Source organism: Leptosomus discolor, chromosome 2, assembly GCF_034619465.1.
Source record: "Leptosomus discolor isolate bLepDis1 chromosome 2, bLepDis1.hap2, whole genome shotgun sequence".
Classification (NCBI taxonomy): Eukaryota; Metazoa; Chordata; class Aves; order Leptosomiformes; family Leptosomidae; genus Leptosomus; species Leptosomus discolor.
Window position 1 is genome coordinate 59,805,982 of NC_141392.1, and position 23,530 is coordinate 59,829,511.

Here is a 23,530-nt window from a genome sequence, read left to right on the forward strand (position 1 = left end):
CAACTAAATTTTTAGTTATAGAAATGAATTTAATATTAAAAATTTGAGTAGTCTCTTCTTTATGTTGACAGCATTAAAGTGAAATGTTCAGAATTCCTACTTACAATAACTCATGTTGCTCCTTGAATATACTATTGCGAGTTTCTGAAACCTTTTTCTGTTCTTTCATTTTCATCTGTGATAATTCTAACACATTTTTATATCATGTTTAAGAAATTAGAAGACAGAGTCCTTGATAGCTGTTCTTCCACTTAATACCTCTGTAATCAACAATTTTTACATATTATGGACTTCTTACTGGAAAGGTTATAGTGACACAGTCATGCAGGAAGAATGGTAGAGCTGTTTGCAGCTACAGAATACTGCTGTTCCTTATCCCTGCTTCAAAATATTATGTCTACCTAAATTTTTCATATGTCTAGCGGGAGCATCTGGTCAGGATGAAGAGAGAATCATAATTGTGAAGATCTCTACGAAGTACAACTACTTGGACACAAGACTGCTGTGTTAATTTACCTAGGTGCAGATCTATCTTGCTGCCCTTAGCTTACCCACCAGAATGTGACTGTCCGTAGAGGATGCCTGCTTCTTGCTGGCCTACTTGCCTCTACCTGTACAGGTGACCAGTCAACGCTTGGCATATTAATGCAGACAGAGCAGCTTGAAAACATCATTCACCTCACTGGGCGCATACGTATGTGGCTTATCTCATGCCTTCTGAGCCTTTGCTAGTGAAACAGTTTGGTTCTGTACAGAAGTCTTGGCTTTGCTGAAGCATTCATTTAAAGCTCTTGGCTTTTACAAAGGCCTCTACAGTGACTCTTGCTTGTCAAGGTTGCCTCTGAAGCAACCACTCTTTGAGTGTCTATCTTCATGGTATTTTATCCCTCTCTTAACCCACAGACCTTGGCACAACCTTCCAGAACCTTGAGGAAAAAATCCTGGAACATGAAGCAAAAGGTGACAGATATGGGGGAGGAGATGAAGCTGTTCCTTAGCTTTGCATATCTTTACTACAAGGGTAGGAATATCCCTCCTCTGCATATAGACCTCTAAGCAGTAGTTGTGAGGTGGGTGCAAGTCCTTCAACACAGATCTTCAGTTACAGCGCATTTGAGGGGCAGCCAGGGCTAGAAATAAGTTCTTGATCCCAAAGCCAAAGACTGAGAAACCCAAGTTCCTTGAAAACTGCAACTTTTGTCTTTCGTATTTAAAAAAGTATAAAATTGCATATATATCCAACCCATTGAAGGTCTCCCGTGTAAGAAGTGCCTTGCTTCACAGCTCTAGCCGAGCAGCCTGTGGTGAGCAAAGGGCTGTGTGGTGGGAAGCTCATACCCACAACCACTTCACACCTGTGATGCAGCTTGGGGACTCCCTCCCCGCTGGCTGACACGGTGTCCTTCCCTGCCGCAGCACTTCACACTGACACTGCTCTGCAGAGATTATCAGATTTCTGACTGAAATATGTCTTGCTGTCCAACAGAAATAATTCTTGTTTATGAGGCTCTTCTGATTTTTAGAAACTGGTGGCTTCTGTTATTTTCTTCCTTCATCTCCCCTTCTTTTCATTTTTTGTCCCCAGTGTTGCAGTGCATGTGTCACATAGAAAGGTGTATTGGGATTTTGGGGGAGGATATCAAAACTCCAGTGTGTGTTCATAAGAAAATATTCGAAGAGCCTGTGGACAGGTACTGGAGATAATTAGGAACTAGCTGGAACTGCTGCAGGCTCAAGGGATGTTTTCAGGCTGCAGAACTTTCCTATGGGAAAGAAATTGCTGTGTAATTATCAGCAAGGTCAGTGCAGTTGGTTCAATGGAAAAGAGATGGTAAGAGCTGGGGCTGCCTCCCTTGAATATCATTGACTGTCATTAACGAGACACAGTTGTTACCACTTTTTGAGTAAATGTCCCCTGAAGTGTATGTTGTGTAAGTGTTCTCTGTGCTTCAAGGATTGCAGCCCTTTCTTGAGAGAGAAGGGAATTTGTAAGTGAAGGGAAATTCTTGGTCACACTTCACATTTAATGTAATCTGTAAAGATTTTGAGCATGTGTTTCATTGGTGTAAATCTCCAATCTGTTTAAAAGGCTAATACATGTTATTTGTACATTTTTTAATTTCTGAAACAGGTCTTTCAACATCTGTCTGAAGTATTTCAGCCCACTTCAATTGATTTGAAAATGAGGCATTTTTTGTGGCTGGTGGGTAGCCTTGGCTCCAAGATGTTGTGGTAGCCATCTTAAATTCATCCTCAAGAGACAAACTTTGCTTTCCTCCCTTCTGAGAGGAAACCCTTGAGTTCAGAAATACTCTGTGCCCAAAATTTGTCATCAAAAGCCTTGAAGTGTTGATACTAGTTGCAGGTGCTCCTCCCTTCTGTTTCTCACTTGGGCTGTACAGCTCCACCTTCTTCATTTTGCTGGTGCAGCTGAATGTGGAACCTCACTGAGACTGTATTGGGGTTGATTCAACTTAAAATGAAAAAGAAAAAGCTTTTCAGCACAGCCCAAACTGATTGAAATCTAGGCTGCTGTGGCGCCATACTCCCCACCCCCTTTCTTACATTGGCATTAGTGCTGCTGATGCATGTGCATGGTGAGCTCACCAAGGGAAGCTCCCTTAAAATGGATTCCTGGTTTTGGAGGTAAGTTTTTGGCAAGGTCGTCTTCCTGAACTGCACGATTGGAAGAGAACTGGTGCTTCTGTTAGGAGAGGCTGGAGGGTTATGGCTTGTTACAAGGGAAGCTGAGAGTGCAGCTGAATCTAGCAAACCAGATTTATATTGCTTAAGCTGTTGTGAGTCTTCATTTCTGAAATTTTTAATTGGATCATTTCTCTGGTGTAGTTCAGAGTGTAGCACCTTGAATGAACGTCCTGGCTTAAGTGAGGGGCATGGTGTTCTGTGCTAGGGGTTGAGAAAGAAGTGATCAGAGCTGCAGGAGCAGAAATGTCTTCTGTTTGTCTTGCAGCTGAATGCTTTGTATTGTGAAGTCGAGCCTTCAATTATTTTTCTGGTTTGCTTCCCTGCCATATAAGCATAACAGATCTAGTATTATTTGACTCAGAAATTTCCCATGAGCATGTTTGACCAGTAACTGATTAAAGGGACTTGCAGTGGTTCTTTTACAAGTGGATATAATACTTATTCACCTAAAGTATATAGTTGCTAAAGAAAATGTTTAAAAAAAACAGACCAAAACCAAACAAAACCCCACACCTAAGTTAGGTATTGTCTTTCTTGCATGTTTTGGTAGGTTCTGATTAGCTCAATTATCCTTAGTTTTGGGGCCGAGTCTGTTCTGCAGTGCTTTTATCTTTTCTAACTTCTTTTCTCTGTGAACAGAATAGCTATCCACCTCACTTCCTCCATAGGCAGGGGTTTTAACAATTTACTGTATTTCATGTCTTCAGGCCTCCACCTTTTGGAATATGTGTGTGAATTTGGCAACTCACAATTACTAGCTTCTAATAGTTTGCTTAAGGACCCTTGGTGTTTTTCTTGAAAATATTTTCCCTGAAGGCATTTTAAAATTTGTTTCTTACTTGTTCTTTCTAACTGTATTTTTTAACTCCCATTTAATATGATGGTGTAGCGTCAAGCATTGAAAGAGTATATATTATAGTTCTAGAAATAATACACATTTACTTGATTTTTCGTATAAGACAGCTATACATGAAAAAAGATCTTGCACTTTAAAAAATGTATACAACATACATATATTGTCTTCTTCCCTATTACAAGAACCCAGGAGGGTCATTCAGCACATCAGAAATGCCGATCAGCTACTACTATTTTTTATTTTCACTTCTCTGAGAGCATAATTTGGTGGAGGAGATGATTGTAAGTTTGTTGGAGTGTTGCATTGAAATATTTTTTGTCAATGTTCACAATGAATCTGCTCAACAGCCACTAATACAGGCTTCACTTCTCTCAATATGCCAACAAATATATTTTCTGTCAGCTTTATTTGCTTAACCATATATAGGTGCATATAACTAACATTACAGTGTCTGTATTAATGGGCTGGAAGTTATTATCACAGTGCCTGGCGTTACACCTTTGCTATGTATCTGTTTCTGCGCAGCTATGCTGGGGTTACAGATCTCTTTACATGTCTGATTAGCATGACTGACTGTCTTGCCCAGGCCATGCAGCTGTCCCCGAGTAGGGGAAGAGCTTCTAGAATTACCCAAGGAAAAACATTGTGGAGAGAAAACCGTTTAAGAATAAACAGAACAAAAATCAAGCATCTTCTAACCTTTTTTTCGTCTCCACTCTTTGTTCATTTTTCTATGGGTGAAGAACATTTTTACAACTACTAGTTAGCTTAGTAGTGGTATTTGTTTAGAATCATGTCCTCAAAATTAATTTTGTATTGTTGTAATATGAAAGAAAGGTGTTAACCTGAATGACTGGTACCACAATGGAAGGTGAATAAAGCAGAGATAATTTGAAGAGTGAAAGAGGAGGAAAACCAGTACTTATTCAGGTCAAAATTACATTTTCTTTGTATGGAATTGGCACTTTTTAAAATAATAAAATGATCTCCAGACCAATTATCTTTTCTTGTATGTATTTTAGCCTTTTAGGAATTCAGTAGTTAATTTTGTTAAATCATTTTCTTTCCTTTTGGATAGGATTATTTAATAATTTATGTTACTTTATAAGTTGGACTAAATAAACAGCAAAATGTATCATCTTGCCAGCTTCTAGCTCCATAGTATTTAACCTGTAGTACAGTGACTGTATTACAGAATGTGTCAATTCTGTAGTAAAGTGTTCATCGGTAACCTTGAAGGTTACTGCCACAGTCACCATTTGATAGCTGGTGGGATCATCTTCCGTCAGCTTGTGCAGAACCAGTTGTGTGATCCTTCAGAACAACATGCAAGTTTGTGGGTTTGCCTTTTTTTTTTTTTTTAAACTATCTTGCTCTCTTCATGGATACTGGTGTATTTTTTTTCCTTCTTAGACTGTAAAGGGAGGGGAAAATTGCAGTTTCCTTTGACCTCATGCAAGTTTGACAGGAAGGAAATCTGGTTAGGGTGAAGAATCCTGCAGTCTGGTAGCCTGACTTTTCAAAGACTCTGTAGTTTGTGTTTCTTTCCATAAGATGTTTGGGCAGTCAGAATCTTCAAAATGCAGGCTGTGAGTCCTTTTTTGTTCTGTTTTGGGGTTTTTTTGAAGACAGTGACTTAGAAATCTTATGTACTCCCCTGAATTTTCCTTCTCTGCTCTCCCTTCCTCTCCCAGTCTCCTTTTATCCTCACCTTCAGATACTCTGCTTTGGAGCCTTGAAGAGTGGGGTTTTGAATAAACATAAAATGCTGAAGAGCTTGCTGCAGTATTGGTGTACTTGGCCGTGCGTGACTTTTTTCTGTCAACAAAAGAGACACCTCAATGAAAGATGGATGAGAACAAGCAAATATTTTGCTGATTGTCTAACTATGGCTTAACACTTACACTTTATATAAGTTAATGGACATAGGAGATGAAAATTACTTAAATATTGACACTAATATATGAGTGCCACTGTTAATAAGCTCATTTTTCAAAATTAATCCCTAAATTTATCTCTATAATATGGAAACATAACTTGTTGCTGGTTTTTCATTCGAGAAGAGCTATGCTTTCAAAGCAAAATAAAGTAAAATACTTCTGGACCCTTCTTTCCTGTGTTACAGGTCTAATATGTTTTTGTCTCATTAGGTGTCTGTACTTAAGAAATGTTTTATATCACTGGGATTAGACTCAAAACAGTATTAGAGGATGAGTTTAAGTAGCATCTCCCTTTGTTAAAGGGAAAAATCCAGAGTGAAGATATTTTCAGCTACCCTTGAAGTGAGAGTAAAAGTAGGTAACTGCAATTTGTTGGTATTTAGTGTCCTAGTAGTGCTAGAAATAATTTACCAGCAAAAAATAAATATTTTTTTCAGAATCCAGTGTACTTCTGTGGTTAGACCTTGTTCTGCTCTGAAAAAAAAAAAAGAAAGATGCTTAAGGTTTGATTAAATTTTTAACTGCAGATTTTTTTATGGTTTGGATGAGTTTCTTCTGGAAGGCCAACTTCTCTATATATGGGGAGCCCAAACTGAATTCAGACTAGTGGTAAGATCATGCGAGTAACACCTAGCCCTTCTGTAATGCTTTTTATCTTTGGCTCTCATGCATGCTTTAAAATAGAGGTAGTAGCCATTACTCTGGTGTTTCATGGTGTGGGAAAAAGAAGGCAAAAAGCTTGGTTTAAACGTGTGAAAAGGAGCAGAACTGTGGGACTGCTGTAATGGCAGAAGCAAGGAGGGTGTTTAATTAGATACTGATTTTCTTGAGGGAAGAATAGCATCTGAATCTTTTAATTAGGTTATTTCTTAGGAAATACCGAGTGGGTAGAAATGAAGTAGGGGGGAATGGAAATAATAAAATCTTAATATATAATATATGTAATCTTAATTCAGCCTGTCATTTGAGTGTTTGACACTACAGTCTTAAAAATATTTTTTATCTTGTCTACTGAATATAAGTACAACATAAAGGAAGTGTTGACCCTCAGTGATTTAAAATATTCTCATAGGGTGCATTGTATTGAGAGAGGTATTTGAACAATGACTGACTTTATTCCTTTTGTAGTTATTTTAGATTTTCATCTCTACCTGTTCAGCATTCCTAATGCAGTTAGGATATTTTTAAGAGGAGAAGCCTTTGGTTTGTCATATCTTGAAAGTGATGGTAAATGGGACTCAGGTGAGAGAAGGTTATTGGCCAAGACACAGAAGAATCCTTTTCTCAAACTTGTTAATTTTATATGCAGTGAATAAGGACAGAAATTGCATACAGATCTTTTGCAAAGCCACTGCATCTATCTTTGTCTGTATTTTAAAATCTACTTGTAAAGTCATGGTACTTGCACAGTTCAAACAATTCTGTTCAATGCTTACCTCATGCTGCTCTAACTGATATTTCAGAGACTTTCTGTTTTCTCAGTAAACCATTTTTTTTTTCTGTAGGATTAGTAAAGGATTGCATCATAATACACATGACGCTAATACAAAATGTCAAGTCTTGAATGCAGATGTTTGTTACGAAGACTCCAGTGGGTATGGAAATAATAGCACTGATCCTTGACAGGATCAAGTTTGCTTATGGGATAAGCACAGAAATTCTTCTTCAAACCATTATGTTCTGAATCTTTGTCTCAATTTTCCTTTATATGAACTTTCTTTGGACTGTAATTGAGAAGCACCGTAAGTCTGGAAAGTCTAGGTGCTGTTTCTCATATCCTCATCATGCTATGATGAAAAAAATTGTGAGCAGCCATTATTTTTGAGTCTTCTGTTAGTTGTAACGCTGAAAAGTTCTGGTAGTGACTCACCAAACCTCATGGACAGTGTTCCTGATAAGTGTGCTAGCTGAATAACATTGTAAACTACTTTATGACCTTGCCTATGTATCTATAAATTTATTTTCTTACCTTTTTCTCTTTTAAAAAATTCTTATGGGTATATCTATGCAAGACTGAAAAAAGTGATTAATTACTTGAAATGTGAGGTTAGTACAGTGCCACATGTAATATAGAACAGACTATTTTTACAGCTCTGATGAATGTCATTAATGCAATTCTTAGTTTAAATGAGTCCTCTTTAGCAGTAACTGTGTAGATGCAATAACTGTGCATGTGTGTACACTTAAGATACAACTTCTAGAATATCCTGGACAGCCTTTTGCTTGGTCTCTTCTACTCTGTTTACACTATTCTGTATATAACTGGCTTTGGGGCATTTTTATCCCTTTTTCAAATGGAGACTTATGCAGGATTTGAGTAGTCTTTAAAATTCATCTGTATTGATTCAAACTTCTAAGCTTTAGTTTTGGAGTACCTTAGATCTGTTTAAAGTGGTAATCCAAGCCCTGAAGGAATCTTCTCAGTGTCTTTTGAGACTGAGAAGTTTAGCACTGTACTTCAATGGTTTGGAGCATCTTTCATATGGGGAAAGTCAGAGAGAACTGGAACTGTTCAGCCTGGAGAAGACAAGGCTCAGGGAGATCTTTTCAACATGTATAAACGCTTGATGGGAGGGAATGAAGCAGAGGGAGACAGGCTCTTTTCAGTGGTGCCCAGTGACAGGGCCAGAGGTGATGCAACACAGGAGGTTCCCTCTGAACTCAGGAAACACTTTTTCACTGTGAGGGTGAGCAAGTACCCAGAGAGGTTGTGGAATCTCCATCCTTGGAGACACTCAAAATCTTCCTGGATACATCCTGGACAACTGGTTGTAGGTGACCCTGCTTGAGCGCAGGGTGTTTGGACCAGACAATGTCCAGAGCTCCCTTCCAGCCTGAGCCATTCCGTGATTCTGTTTGCGTGCCTCAGCATCTAACTCTGTGTCTGCTCAGTCACTGAGATGTCCCTTCTCTACCCTTACTTCAAAGTTGTGGAATCTTTGTCTTAAGAGTATGCCACAGTGACTGTGGCCAAAAGAAAGTTCTTTTTTCCCCCCCCTATGGTATCCTTCTGGGATACATTTCATTGGTCATACTTTTCAATTGTGAAAAGTTTTGGGAACTTTCAAAGTGCAAAAAGAAAATTCAGTGGTTTGTATTTGTGTGTGTATTAAATGCATATGTGTGTGTATCCGAATATTGCATGTATTTACATATAATATAGATATTTTATGAGTCAAAGATAAAATCCTTAATCATAATGGTTTGCTTACTGTAACAATAGTCCTTGTATCTTTAAGTTGTTTTGTGGTTTATTTTATTCACTTTTTTCTTTTTTCTTTTTGTATGTGTGTGTGGTTTGTCTTGCAGAGTTGGAAGAATCCAGGGATTTCAAGCTTCGAGTGACGGGCATCTTACAAGAGTACCACAGCTAAACTGAAAAGAGAGATGCAGCTCTGAGTACCAGATTGAGTGAGCTGATGTGTGCACTGCATGTACATGAAAACGCACATGTTTTTGTCATCACATAGACTTGCTCTTGCATATTCCTGAGAGCTTCGCAATTGATGAAAATTAATTCGAGACCCAGATGGAGCACCTTTACAGCACAGGAATCAGTAACATATGGAAAGACACCTGCCAGTAATGTTCAGCTTTCCACATGGTCTTCACGGGTGAAAAAAGTTTGCAAGAAGAGGAAGAAAAAACATCCTCTGCACAGAAAAAGCCTAATAAATACCTCCACAATCTAAATCTATAGCTACGAGGGAAACAGAAGCATACAGAGGGTAGAGGAAACTGATTTTTGTTATTGCAGAGGAATAATGTACGGTCCTTGGCACATTTTACTTTGGGCTCAATAGATCGTGAATGGACTGGTAAATGGTGACCATATGTTGAGTAATAATGACTGGAAGTAAATAAGTTGAGAAACTATGGGACAAGTCTGGGCATTGAACTGAGCAAACCTCGTCGTCATTCTTGAGTTAACCAGGTCATCAAACTTGCATATTCTTTCTCCCTCTCCTTTTTTCCTCTTTTCACTTCGTGTGGTATAAATACTAATTGAGCTCATAAATGTTATTAAAATAAAACAGTTGGAATACTTCATATGTTTCCTTCTTGTACAGCTGCAAATGTTGTGTCTGGAACTATGAATCTGTGCTGTAGACAAGCATCAAGAAGGAAAGATCCGATCAAACAAACAAGGAAAATACGTAGAGAAATAGCGAACCCAGGAAGTCAGATTCTTAATGCTGCTTCTCTTTCTTTTTTAGATGATTATATTTCTTCCTTCCTTGAATTTTAGAAGATTTTGAAAGAGTGCTTACTTGATGTGCTTTAATTCTGGCATTTGTTTTTTACAGTAGGATGAAAAGTCTGTGATTCCTTGTAGCAGAAAAAAGGGAAGAGTGAAGGAAAAACAGCTTGACATTTTAGCCTGTTTCAGAGGAGAGAGAACTTCATGGTTCACCTGAGGCAAACTTATCTGCTTTGAAAGCTAAAAGCTTTAGAGCATTTTTGATTCTGCTATAAATGAAGAGGGGGTTTCTTTTTCATTCGTGTGTGGCAGCAAAAAGTGGGAAAGCAGGCAAGATAGCGTGATAAACAGTTCAGGCTGTGTTGGGTCTCTGGTGGAAAAAAAGTGCTGCAATGAAAGTTGGATTGGCTTTGGATTGCAAAAACTTTTGAGTCCAACGAGCGGTTCAGTACCAAGAGGGATTTCCCAACTGGCCTGGCACACCAGTGCCTGCACAAGTTCGGGTCTGTTGTTTCGCACGGTTTGTGTGCCTTTTTTTCCCTTTATGCAATCTCTTTCAGCTTTAGCAGCAGAAATACATCAGATGGAAAAGATATGCCAGAGGGCAGCTTGGAAAAGATGAATGTCATATATATACATATATATGTACGTGCGTGTGTTTAAATTTCTGCAACTGAACTTTTGAAGAAAATCTGACTGGAGGAAATCTTAAAAGCCTTAAGTTACTTGAAACCTACACATTTGCAACTCTTTGTCTCTGGAATTGCATTACGCTAAACTGGAATCTCAGGCTGTATAAAGATTATATCAAGTTGAGCAAAAAGATGACTTAACCATTTCTTGAGCGCCTCTTATGAAGTAGCTGTTTCTCCAAAGGATAAGTGCACCCTCACTCTACAGACTCAAAAACAAAATGAACCTGAATTTTTTTTTAAGTGTTACTTTTTCTTAGCCAACTGCCATCATCTTTTATAGAGGAATTTTTCACTATGCATTTGGTGGATATTTATAAACACTGACCCCATCCTCCTCCCTTTCAATGATCTATCCCAGGTCAGTCTTATCAATAAAAAAAAAAAAAATTGATTTAAATTTTGTGCACTAGACATATTACTTTCTTATGTCAAAAAATAAAATATTTAAAAAGCATGTATGCAGCAGTGGAACATGGGCCTGTTCTTTGCAGCGATTCCAACATCCTCTGCCTCTCCTGGAAAGGGAGAGTCCCCAAAAGTGAGAAGGAGAAACCGGTGTGCAGGAGGCGGTACTATGAGGAAGGCTGGTTGGCAACAGGCAATGGCAGAGGAGTTGTAGGCGTCACTTTTACTTCCAGCCATTGCAGGAGGGACCGGAACACCCCTCAGAGAATCAACTTCAATTTGAGGGGCCACAACAGTGAGGTAAGCAAAATGTGTGTTATGCTTTTAAAGGAAATTATAGCAATTATTTTTTTTTTTTATACTAGTTCTGCTTGAAATTTGACAAGACATTATGAAGGAGGCTCAAGACTGATCCAAATGTGATTGGGATCTGTTGGCACTCTTTCTAGTAAATTCAAGACCATGAGACTGATGGTGGGGAGGTTCTCTGGAAATGGGTCTAGTTTTGTTTTGGCCTGTTTTCTCCTTCATTCCCCAGTGCCTCCCAGTTTCCAGGCAAATTCAATAAATTCTTGTTAAGGGAGTTAAAATTTGTGATAGTTGACTGCTTTTGCGCGGTATTAAAGTCTGGCTTGGAAGACCAATGGAAAGGTAGGGGAGTGGGAGAGGAGCTCGGTTGAAGTCTGCCAGCTTTTTGGAAGCTGCGAACTGGAATGACCTGTGGCAGGGGATAGCTGTCATCTCTAGACAAACTTCTGATTTTATTAGAAAAATGGGCAAGTGGAACTTCTCAGAAAAATGTTCAGGTGCCCTGCAGTAAAGTGCTGTAACTTCAGAGTGCAAGGCATTGTCGTGACTACAATGATATAAAAACTTTTGAATTTAATTTTTCTGAAAGGGATAAATCTTTTGGTAAAAAGTGATACTTCAGCTGTGGTTTATCATCTTCCTGGCACATATCTCTTTCTCTGCATAATGCTGTATGGAAAGTGCAGTGGATGCCCAGTAGCCTACAGACTGTCTTGGACAGGTGTGAAGACTTAGTTTGTTTCTGCTTTTTAGTTCAGCTGCATTTGGATGTGCTCTTTGAAAAGAATGTCAAAATCAAAGCTTTTCGTTTAGGTTAGTGGGTGGAATGACATTGTATGTACTGAAACTAAAACCAAAGGTACAGTGTGGGTTTTCTTGCCTTTTGTGCTACTTACTCGTTGGACTCTTAATATATGTTGCCCTTTTGACATAAGCTGCACCAAAGATTTAGAGGTGGGTGGTTCTGGTTCTTGTGTTAACATTAATAACAATCCGTTTTTTAAGGATTTTAAGGATAAATGTTTAGTCTTAAGTAACTGCTTCCACATGCTTTGTCTATATGTAGGTGCATGGGTGTTTTGTAAATTATATAAACTTTATAGACAAGAGACAGATTCATTCAAAAAATTACAGCCACCTTTTCCCAAAGGGAAGAATGATGTTCGAATCCAGCATTTTGCTTTGAACCATCTCTGTAGTTGTCAGTATAATTTTCAATTGCAAATTATATTTTATTTTTGGAATGTGTGATACAATGATCACTTTTCATTTCTCCATGTTTTCTTCTCTAGCTTTTCTGTGAACCTGGGCATCCATTTTTCTCCTTTTGCATGATATGTCTTGGAAACAATGTGGGAAGTACTGTTGATGGGAATGTGAAGTCTTGTTGCAGAATGTGGAAATGCAAGACTAGGTTTAAGTATTTGCCAGTGAAGTGGAGAGAAGATGCTGATGTGCATGCTGCCCTTTGGTTTTGGCTAGTTTTGCTTTTTTTACTCAGTGGGCCATGAGATTCTCTTTCTGGGTCACTGCATTGTTGCTGTGTGGATTGGGTTGTGCTGTTTGTGCATCCTTTCATCTAACAGCGATTGGCATGAGAAAGACTCTTGAAAGGAAAATGTTCTGTTTGGAATTTTTCTCTTTTTTCTTTTGGTGTTTTTTTGTTTTGTTTTGTTTTTTTTGTTTAGGTACTTAAAACATGCTGGGTCAAGCTTGTCATTAATAAAGAGTTGTGTTTCTGTAAATAATTTTCCTGGTAGCAGAAAATGTGTGAATGACGGGAATAGAGACTGCCAATTAATTTCTCTGTATGGCACTACAAAACTGGTGTGGTGGGGTTGTACTGAAGGAAGAAGTGGCTTTAGTGCAACTAGCTTTCTGTGAGGAGTCTGTGGCTGCTATCAGATCTTCCTGCTGGCGTATTTTTTTGAGCATTAGTGTAGATGAAAGTTCATCCTTACAAGATGATGTGTTATACAACACTCTTCACCGAGCTTACTGAATGTAATCCTTTTATAGGAGAATCCAACTGATTTTGGTAGGAATGAAACTGTGATACAGGATTTGTTAGTTGTTAAAGATACATAGTTGAATGGACAACTGTATTTTTTTCTTTAGAAAACAGTTTCTAAATCCGTCTGTTGGAAGATTCTTTAAAAGAAAGAAAACATTGAACAGCACAGCTTATTGCTAATATTTGCATAAGGAGTAGTAAATGTTTTGTTTTCCCATTCTCATGTTAAAAAGCAAGCCAACAACCTTGTCTCTTCTGTGTACCGTGTTAAACAATGAAAAATGCTAATTTTATAAGAATATCCTGATACATGTGTCTGATTAAAGCTACGTTTGTTGTACTGAATGTGCCCAAAGGGATGTGATTGACTTAAAGTTTTAAGAGCCTGTGTGTTTCACTGACCAGTTCTAGGAGCATATTGTATTGTCTTGTTCCCAGAAATGGTGATTTATACCTCTACATATTTTTCTCTGGGATAAAGCTAGGGTGGCAAGTCAAGTTTATTGCTTTTCTGACATACATTGCTGCTTTAATATTAGTATGCATTCAATTATAAAGTGTGAAATGCTGTAATGAACGGAGCAGAAGAGTGAAAATACAGAAGCTAAATGCTTCCATTTGGTATAATTAGCAGTATGCTGTGGGCAGAGCAGTACATTGTATTTGAATTTTAGGGTGAAAATCTGGAAAAGGTAATGCGGCAGCGCTGTGCTTTTCGCAAGAAAATGAGACTGTTTTTAAGTGGGTCATGAAGGTGGATGCTAGTGATGTTTTTATGATTGCTGAGGAAATTCACTGAAATATTCTTTTGTACACAGCTCCTTTTTTGACTGTAATAGCATGCCTTGTATCATACCAGAACAAATAAGAATGAAGAATCCCTGGGACTGAATTACTGACACACATACTGCAATGGTGGACTTGTATGACTCATCGCATTGAACAATAATTGAGAATGAAATGCTTTGTAGCATGAGCCACTCTTGTGTTTTTACGGTTGCCTCAAGATTGGTTTTAGGGTTTGCAACAAGGAAGTGACTGCCAGATTATTTTAATTAATAGCCTCATTTTTTTGTAGTTTCTAAGTAGAACTACAGAGGTTAAAATAAGCGTATTCCATTTATTCTGTGGCAAGAGGTGAAAATACTGCGTTTTGTGATAAATCTTTTTTTTAACTTCAGCATTGCATTTACAGTCTTGAATCTCATTTACGGAAGGCTCAGCATTCTAAAAATGAAAATTTAAATGTGTGGATATCAAAGGCAGAAGCAACTTTGATGGAGAAGGAAGAGGAAAGGTGTGTTGTGCAGCAGTTGTGCAGCTATGACATGTTTCACGTGTTGTAGGAACACGTTGCATCTTTGACCACAGGATGGGAGGTGTTTCTGTGAGGGTGGGTAGTGGACAGAGCACATGCGAATGACTGCAGAGGTGCATGGTTCAGTTTGGCTTTGGAGCATCTCCCTTGATCTGGGAGAACAAACTGATGGAGGCTGGTGTTCGGTGGGTTTCTTTCTTAAGCCTGGCAGAAAGGTTAGAAGGCAGGAAGATAGGCCATTGTACCACAATGGGTGAATTAGCATCCAGGGAGCAGTGATGCAGTGGCCTAAAATACCTTCCCCTCCCCTGCCTGTGTAAATGCAATGCTGTGCAGAAATTAGAGTGAAATTTAGAAGTCTTTGATTTTGACCTAACTTGACTTTCCTTGGCTGCACTGGGAAGCAGTGTTAGAAAAGTAATTGAGCACATTGCTTTTATGACTCTTATTATTTCTGTGATAAATTAAGGATTAAATTAAAAATATCTGGTCACTTCAACAAGGTCAGGGTTTTACCCAGTGTGACTAGTAGGCTGGGAAGCATGCTAGGCTGAATTTTTTTTTTTTTTTTTTTTTTTTATAATACCACAGAGACGCAGGCTTTCAGCTTCTAGTCCATCCTAAGGTTTCTGGGGAGAGATTTTCAAGGGGATCTGTGAAAGATAATTAGAACAAGAGCCCAGACTTATTGTTGGTGGGCTTCAATTAGCCTTACAGGGATCTTCCCTTCCAGTGAAAGATTTACGGGTTGTCTGCAAATCAGATTGGTTGGATGGAGATACTGTAGGTATTTCTTTTAATGGGTTCTGTTGTGTCTAATGAATTAAAATGGCAACAGTTTATATGGCACTTAATGTTTCCTAAATTATTAGTGTTTAAAAAGATGGTTTGTAGATGTATATTTTCTTTTCTGTGTGCTAATTAAAAAGACATCTTAGATATATTTAATAAGATTCAATGTGCTGATCGCTGGACTGAAGCATTAAAAAGTAGTGCAAGAATATGCAAATTTGGATGCAGTGAATTAAGTAACATGATGAATATGTTTATAGAGTATGTATAACATTTTTTACTGTAAATGTAAAGTAACCTGCTGATTTATTTACATTTGACATTATTTGAGTGTCCTAAGTGCAAGACAACAGCTGCAAAAACCACCCTGTTTTGTTTAGCGCAGGAGTTAGAAGTAGATAGGGACATAAATATCTCATCTGGACTGTTAGATGAGTTATTTTTAGTTACATCTTTTCAAAGGAATGCTGTCCTTTAAAAATATTCAATAAATGTTGCTTTTCATACTACATTAGTTGTGGAAGTCTCTGCACAATTCTTTGTTTTGTGGAGTGGAAGGAGGTTGCATACAGTTTTTCCTGTTTTAAATAGTAAATTTTTCTTTATTCTGTCTGCCTTTTTGGGCTTGTATATGGAAGTTCTGAGCAATTCTGGCAGAGCAGATTCTTTCGAAGCCTATTGCTTGTATAGGAAATAAATTTGAAAAAACCAAACAAGTAAATATTCAGTAGTGTTTTTTGGTTTGCAGTATCACTGATAACAATATAGAAAAAAAATAGAGAAAAACTGTTCTTCAGAAACTTTGTTTTAATTGTAACTGGCATTTCAGCCTTAAATGTGGGTGGTTTGTTTGTTTGCTTGTTCGTTTTTAAAATTATGATTCCTGGACAGAAAAAACAAGTCAGCATGTGAGTCTTGACAGCATGGGTACCTCGTATCAATTGTTACCTTCAGTCATGGCTGGAACAGTTGTTGCTGGTGAACATTTAAGAAATCTTGAGGTAGAGCGATATCTTAATGATGCCTTTTGGCTATAGAAGCCTCAGTGGTACGATACACATACTGATGTAAACTGCAGTGGTACTGCAGATCTTCTCTCCTGCTCTTCTGTCACTGCATGCAGAAGGCAGGACAAGGTTCGTCGGCAGAAATGTTACCTCTTTTGTTGAAGCAAGCTTTTGGGCATACAAGGTGCCGAAGAAGGACTTGTATTTCTGAAATCTTGCCTAGTTTTTACCACCCTGCTAGCTGATACAATGCTAAATCTGACTACAAACCATGGCCTTCCTCTGTCCTTAAACTATTAAGGCTATAGAAAAATAGTGCTTCAGAGAGAGGCAGAATTAATGCTTCTGTGGGAAGTGACTTGTAGGAGAACAGGTACTGTGCCTGGCTGGTCTGGCTCTGTTAAATTTGTATTGTGACTAGTATTGCCAGGCTTTCCTGACTGCTTATTTTCAGAATGGACAAACACATTGGGATTTCATGCAGGCTCGTTATAACTTCATGAACTGTCTGCTCTGCACTTGATCTGGGTGCTTGAGTGCTTTAATTTCTTAAAACAAGTATTAAAAGAGCCAAAATACGTTCTAAACCTCTTTGTTAGTCTTTTTCTTACCAATATTTTAAACTTTTGATGAAGCTTAAATATGCTTTAGGCATGCAAGAAGTGTCTTTCATGGCCTTCTTTTAAGAGAATTAGCAAAGAAAGTAAATGGAGCTGGAAGTTGGAAGGGATTGATCGTCTTTGCTTAAGTGACAAGTAGCAGTCTTGATGCTTCCCATTTCTGTGCCCTGTATCAGTTTGCAAACCCCAACGTGTGGCCTAAACTGTACTGGTACACCTTCTGTCTAATTTGTTCGCTCTAAGAAGTGCGACCACTTTCAATGTGTCTTTTATATTTTCTTTGTGATGTTGTTTTTTTTAGCCACACTCAGCTTCTGCTTCCACAAATATTTGGCCCTATGTGTCTGTGTGTCCGTCTTTCTCAGTTGCCTCAGAATCCCAGCCTCTGTCGTGCTTTGACTGCAGCTGGCAGCTAAGCACCACACAGCTGCATCCCACCAGTGGGATGGGGAGGAGGATTGGGAAAAAAGTAAAACTCATGGATTGAGATAAGAAAAGTTTTAATAATTGAAATAAGATAAAATAATAATAATAATAATGATAATAGACTATACAAATGAGTAATGTGCAATGCAGTTGCTTGCCATCCACCAACTGAGGCCCAGCGTGATCCCAGTGGAGGAAATCCCAAAATCGCAATTCTAGAAGAGAGTGAGTCCCTGCTTCCCGGCTAACCCTCATCTATATACTGAGCATGACATTGGTTGAATATTCCATAGGCCAGTTTGGGTCCATTGCTTTTGCTATGCTCCCTCCCAGCTTCTGGTGCACATGCACACTAGCAGAACAAGGAGAGCTGAGAAGTCCTAGATTTTTTAGCAGCAGCTAAACCCGACCGTATATTATCAGCATTCTTCATGTACTGAATCCAAAACACAGCACCATTCTAGCTACTAAGAAGCAAAAAAAAATTAGCCTTATCCCAGCCGAAACCAGGACAGCCCCTCTGTGAGCTCTCCAAGTTCAGGAGGGGTTGAGTGCTCAATACACTCTCCTCTTACTAAAATGCAGGATTATATTTGTTCTTACACAGTCATGTAGCTTGGAAGCAAACCATCCAATGTTGCTACAACTGTTGTTGAGTGATGAGAGATTGTAATGCTGCATTGATGTACTTCTTGAAATTTGCTTTTGTAGGTCATGTGTATGCTGTGCGTTTCCGGCAAAGGACAGGTCATCTGCTCGGGAAAATTTTAAATTACAGTTTTCGGTTCTGAAAATCTAGAAAATCATCCTTCAGGGCTGGGTAAAAAAAGGAATATATGACATGAGAACGATATTGTCAGCTTTTAAACAAAACTAATTATATTTGTAAGCAGGTCATCAATGTGGTTTCACATTTTACCATGCTGTAACATGTGGTTACGGTTTTGTTAGATAGTTCTACTCAAAAGAGTTTGAAGGGAAATCAAGCTCACCTTTATCATAAGTGAACTCTTAAGATTTTATTCATATTAAACTGTTGAAAGATAACATGCATATTTCAAGTTCATGATAGGCCCAAGGGACATTTCTTGCCATTTGAGTTAGGGCAAAGATACTGTTATTGATCTGGATAGGAGCAGTTGTTCAGCATGATAATTTCGGTGTTCAAGGAAAATAAATGCATTTTTTTTAATAAAAGTTTAATGATGAGGAACTACAGATGTAGTGAGTAGGTGAGATTACCACTAACAGTTGATTTGTAAGCTTGGAGTATGAGCACCTTCTGAATAAGTAAGGTCACAACTCAGTATGTGATTCTGAAGGCCTTGTATACGCGTACATATATGTCTGAATAGTGGAGAAATCAGGTTTTATGACAGCATTTCTGAGCCATAATAATCGTTATTATTAGCCATAATAATCATTATTCTAGTGAAGAAACTGGCAGCTCATGGCTTGGATGAGCATACGCTCTGCTGGGTAAGACATTGGCTGGACAGCCAGGCCCAGAGAGTGCTGATCAATGGAGTTAAATCCAGATGGAGGCTGGTCACAAGTGGTGTTCTGCAGGGGTCAGTACCAGGGCCACTTCTGTTTATCGTATTTATCAACGATCCCGATGAAAGGATAGAATGCTCCCTCAGTAAGTTTGCAGACAACACCAAGTTAGGTGGGAGCGTTGATCTGCTTGAGGGTAGGGAGGCTCTGCAGAGGGACCTTGACAGGCTGGATCGATCGGCCAAGGCCAACTGGATGAGCTTCAACAAGGTGAAGTGCTGTGTCCTGCACTTGGGCCACAACAACCCCACGCAGCACCACAGGCTTGGGGAAGAGTGCCTGGAAAGCTGCCCAGCAGAAAAGGACCTGGGGGTACTGATTGACAAGTGGCTGAATATGAATCAGCCGTGTGCCCAGGTGGCCAAAAAAGCCAATGGCATCCTGGCTTGTGTTAGGAATAGTGTGGCCAGCAGGAGTAGGGAGGTGATTGTACTCCTCTACTCGGCATTGGTGAGGCAGCACCTTGAGTACTGTGTTCAATTTTGGGCATCTCAATACAGGAAGGACACCGAGGTGCTGGAGAGAGTGCAGGGAGGGGCAACAAAGCTGGTGAAAGGCCTGGAGGGTAAGTCTTATGAAGAGCAGCTGAGGGAAATGAGGCTATTTAGTCTCAAGAAAAGGAGGCTGAGGGGAGACCTTATTGCTCTCTACAACTACCTGAGAGGACATTGTAGAGAGGTAGGTGCTGGTCTCTTCTCACAGGTAATTAATGGTAGAACAAGAGGGAACGGAGTCGAGCTGCACCAGGGCAGGTTTAGGCTTGACATGAGGAAAATTTTTTTCACTGAAAGGGTTGTCAGACACTGGAACAGGCTGCCCAGGGAGGTGGTAGAGTCACCATCCCTTCATGTGTTTAAAGGTTGTTTAGATGTGGTGCTTGGCGATATGGTTTAGGGGTGTACTTGGTGGAGTAGGGTTGGTGGTTGGACTTGATGATCTCAAAGGTCTTTTCCAACCTGAATGATTCTATGAGTCTACGATTCTATGATTAAGGACAATGTGTTGGTTTAAACAGATCTGAGGAATTAATCAAATTACAGATAGTCTGAACAGATAAGATACCCGTTACAAACCATAAACACTTCACAATATAATTGAACATAGAGCACCAAGTAATTGCTTGTCAAGTATAGCTAGAATGTAGTAGGACAGACAAAAGAAATTTTATAGGTACTTGTCCTTGGGCAACCAGCATCTCTGCTCTGATAGCAATCTTTTATGAACATGTTTGAACTTCTGAGGGAGAATTTTGCATTAGGAGCTTCTTTAAAGAGAAGTAATCCACTTGTATAACAAAAATATTACAGGAAGCAAGAAAAATGAATTGGGGAAATTTTTGTGAATTTTCAAAAAGTGCTGGTTTGACATTTTCAAAATAGACTTGTGATGTTCCAGTTCTGGAATTATTTGACAAATTAGTATATTGGAAAATAGCATCCTTATATATTCCTCATTTTTTTGCATTTTAAGGAAACGAAATGTAACTTACTAATGAAGAAAGTACATCTTTGTTTGGCCTAGTCGGAATGTAATGAAACTGCGAAGTACAGTGGATTTATTCTGCTATTCAAAAGGCACATTCTGGCAGGAAGGAGTTCGCACCGCTTGCCCTGTTTAACAGCAGGGTTTTCAGGTTAATGGAAGATGTGTGTTGGTGGAGCCTGATTTGGCAATTTTGGTTGTTCTCTGCAAACAACAGACAACGCTGTCTCCCATAAGGTTCTCATAGGCAAGCGGTTGATGTACAGGCTGGATAAGCAGACATGAGGTGGATTGAAAGTGTCTGAATGGCCCAGCCCAGAGGATGATGATCAGTGGCACAAAGTCTAGTTGGAGGCCAGTGACTAGCAGTGTACCCCAGGGATCAATACTGGGTCCAGTCCTGTTTGATATCTTCATTAATGATCTGGATGATGGGTCAGAGTTTACCCTCAGCAAATTTGCAGATGACACCAAACTGAGAGAAGTGGCTGATAGGCCAGAGGGTCATGCTGCCATCCAGAGGGACCTTTAAAGACTGGAGAAGTGGGTTGAGAGGAGCATCATGAAGTTCAACGAGAAGTGCAAAGTCTTGCACCTGGGGAGGAAGAATCCCAGGCACCAAGGTATGCTGGGGGCCACCCAGCTGGAAAGCATCTTTGCAGAATAGGACCTGGGGGACCTGTTCAACACCAAGTTGAATGTGAGTGAGCGATGTGCCCTTGCAGCAAAGAATGCAAATGATGTCCTTGGCTGCATTAGGGGAAGTATTGCCAACAGGTTGAGGGAGGTGATCCTTCCCCTCTGCACAGCACTGCTGAGGCCACACCTGGAGGACTGTGTCCAGTTCTTGGGGGCTCCCCAGTATGAGAGACATGGAGACTCCATGCGAGTTCGACAAAGGGCCACAGGGATGATGAATGAACTGGACCACTGTACATATGAGGAGAGGCTGAGAGAGCTGGAACTGTTCAGCCTGAAGAGAATGCTCAAGACAATCTTATTAATGTATATAAATATCTGAAGGGAGGGTGCAAAGAACAAAGAGCCAGGCTCTTCTCAGTAGTGCCCAGTGACAGAGGCAGTGGGCGCAAACTAAACCACAGGAGGTCCCCTGTGAACATCAGGAAACACTTTTTATACTGTGAGGACAACTGGCTCAGCTTGCCTAGAGAGGTTGTGGAGTCTTCATCCTTGGAAATACTCAAAAGCCATCTGGACGCAGTCCTGGGCAACTAACTCTGTGCCACTGCAGGGAGCTTGGAGCTTGGACCTTGCAGAGATTTCTTCCAACCCCAACCATTCTGTGATTCTATGAAATCTGTTTGTAAATCTAGGTGAAATCCTTTGCACCTAAACTGGTGGAGCAACATCAAAACCCACAACTCTTAAAGGCAAGCAGGAGCTGCTAACTATGCAAAAGTGTAGAGAAGCCATTCAAGTTTGGCTAAAATGAGAAAACAAATTGATGTGCTAGAGGAGGCAGAGAGCATTTTTTCTGAGGGTGAATCCAGATGATACTCCCAAGTAGTCAGACAGTTAGAGAGCATAGTCAAAATTCTCATGAGGAATTGTAGGCAGAGGTAATTAAAGTGCAGAAGAAAGTCAAAGCTGTTGGATGTGCTTCACAAGAGAAGCAGCATTTGGGAAGGAAAATTGTCGCTAAGCTGAAGAGGAGAAGAAGCTGTGCCCCTTGGAAAGAAGTTTTAGAAGAAGCTGCAGAGCATAAGTAAATTGTAAGCTATGGAAATCTGCATCCCTGTTTAAAACAAAGTAATAAAAACTTGCTAAATGTAGACAGTGAAGGATCGGACTTCTGGAGGAAATTTTATCACAAGGTAGCAGTGCCCTAATTTACTGAGTTGGCTCATCCGCGTGTAAAATGAGAAAATGGCAAGTAACTGTTTTGTCGAGGAAGGACAAGACAGAACTGTGAGGAAAACTGCAGCAGCAGATCATTACTACCTGCGGCAGGTATGTACATGTACTTGCATATGTAGAGGAGAGACAGGCATAGCTGAGTAGAGCCAGTCTCAGAGATGATGTCCAGGCTGAGAACAACACTGGCTTTTGTGAAGCTGAGCAAATGTGGTGGGATCTGGCATTCACTGACAGTCAGCAGAAGGCAGCAGTCAGTTCTGCAGATGTAGTTTGCAGAGAGGATAATGGCCAGCAGCAGGAGGCACAGCTGAAGGCCAGTTATCAGCAGTATGGTAACCTCCTGAAGTTCATGTCTTGAGTAGTGTCCTGGAGAGCAGGCCAAGCATAAGGACCTGCAAGAGGTGTTGGAGAAGTTGAGAAAGAGGGAGCGTTTCAGCCTGTTGAAGAAGAACCATCGTCTGAGTAAGATGGAAAAAAATAAAGACAGAGGGGTTTTCCACCCAAGGAAGAGACAGCTCTAAAGCCTTTAACCTGAAAAGAGCTAGAGGAAGTTGAGTTTCATTCCTTCTGGTGGAATCAGATTTTCTGTGAATCAAGGTGATTCTTCAGGTAGAGAAAGAACAGACGATTATGTCAGTGGGAAAAAAGAAGGGTAGGAAGGAGGACTCAAATAGGCTTAATTATTCAATTACAAAAAACTAAAAATAAAGATATGTTTGTAATTTCTAGCTACCCTTATGAGGGCCTTTCTTGAGGAATGACCTTATCCTTAACGGGTGCACGTGTGAAGATAGCCCCAAAGGCTGTTTTGAGGATACAGTAAGACAGCTTTCTAATGCTCTGCTATTGGTAAAAGGAGTGTTGATTGCATACTATAGAGCTTAGTTTATTAGGGGTACAAGCAGGCCTTTACGTTAGGATTATCATAAGGAAAAGGGATCTTATTCCTTATTCTTTCCCTTCCCTTAGTTCTGATTTGGTCCTGTGAAGTATTTCTTGAGCCTTGTAATACACAAATGTCTTCCTTCTCAGTTCAGAAGTATTCTGTGAGCATATGATGAAGCTGTGGGTTTTTTTCCTGCTGCACAGAAGTGAGAATGTTAAAAGCCTAGTTAATTAATAAATGGTGTTGCTGTGGAGAGAGTTGTGTTTATTGTCGGGAATGGATGCTCAAAATGTGGGTCTTTGAAATAAGGTGTCTTAAAAGTACACAGAGGAGTAAGTGGCTAAGAAAAGTTGCAGTTGGAGAGTACCTGTCACTTCTTGTTCTGGTAATCTCTTGAGTTAGGCATGTACATCATGACCTAAATGGGGCCAATACCGA

At 39.6% G+C, this 23,530-nt stretch overlaps 1 protein-coding gene and 1 long non-coding RNA gene across 4 annotated transcripts in view; both read left to right on the top strand.

Moving 5' to 3' along the window:
* Window positions 1–9,552, top strand: part of LOC147416014 (uncharacterized) — a 30,114-nt gene extending 20,562 nt beyond the window's left edge. Inside the window, exon 2 of the long non-coding RNA XR_015183375.1 lies at window positions 8,812–9,552. This is a non-coding gene — a long non-coding RNA (uncharacterized LOC147416014). The remainder of the gene's footprint in view (window positions 1–8,811) is intronic.
* Window positions 9,553–10,851: 1,299 nt separating this feature from the next.
* TULP4 (TUB like protein 4) overlaps window positions 10,852–23,530 on the top strand; it is a 133,557-nt gene continuing 120,878 nt past the window's right edge. For all 3 annotated transcript variants that reach the window (XM_086461148.1, XM_086461149.1, XM_086461150.1), the window contains exon 1: window positions 10,852–11,103. In XM_086461148.1, coding sequence (XP_086317274.1) covers window positions 10,852–11,103 — 252 coding nt within the window. The remainder of the gene's footprint in view (window positions 11,104–23,530) is intronic.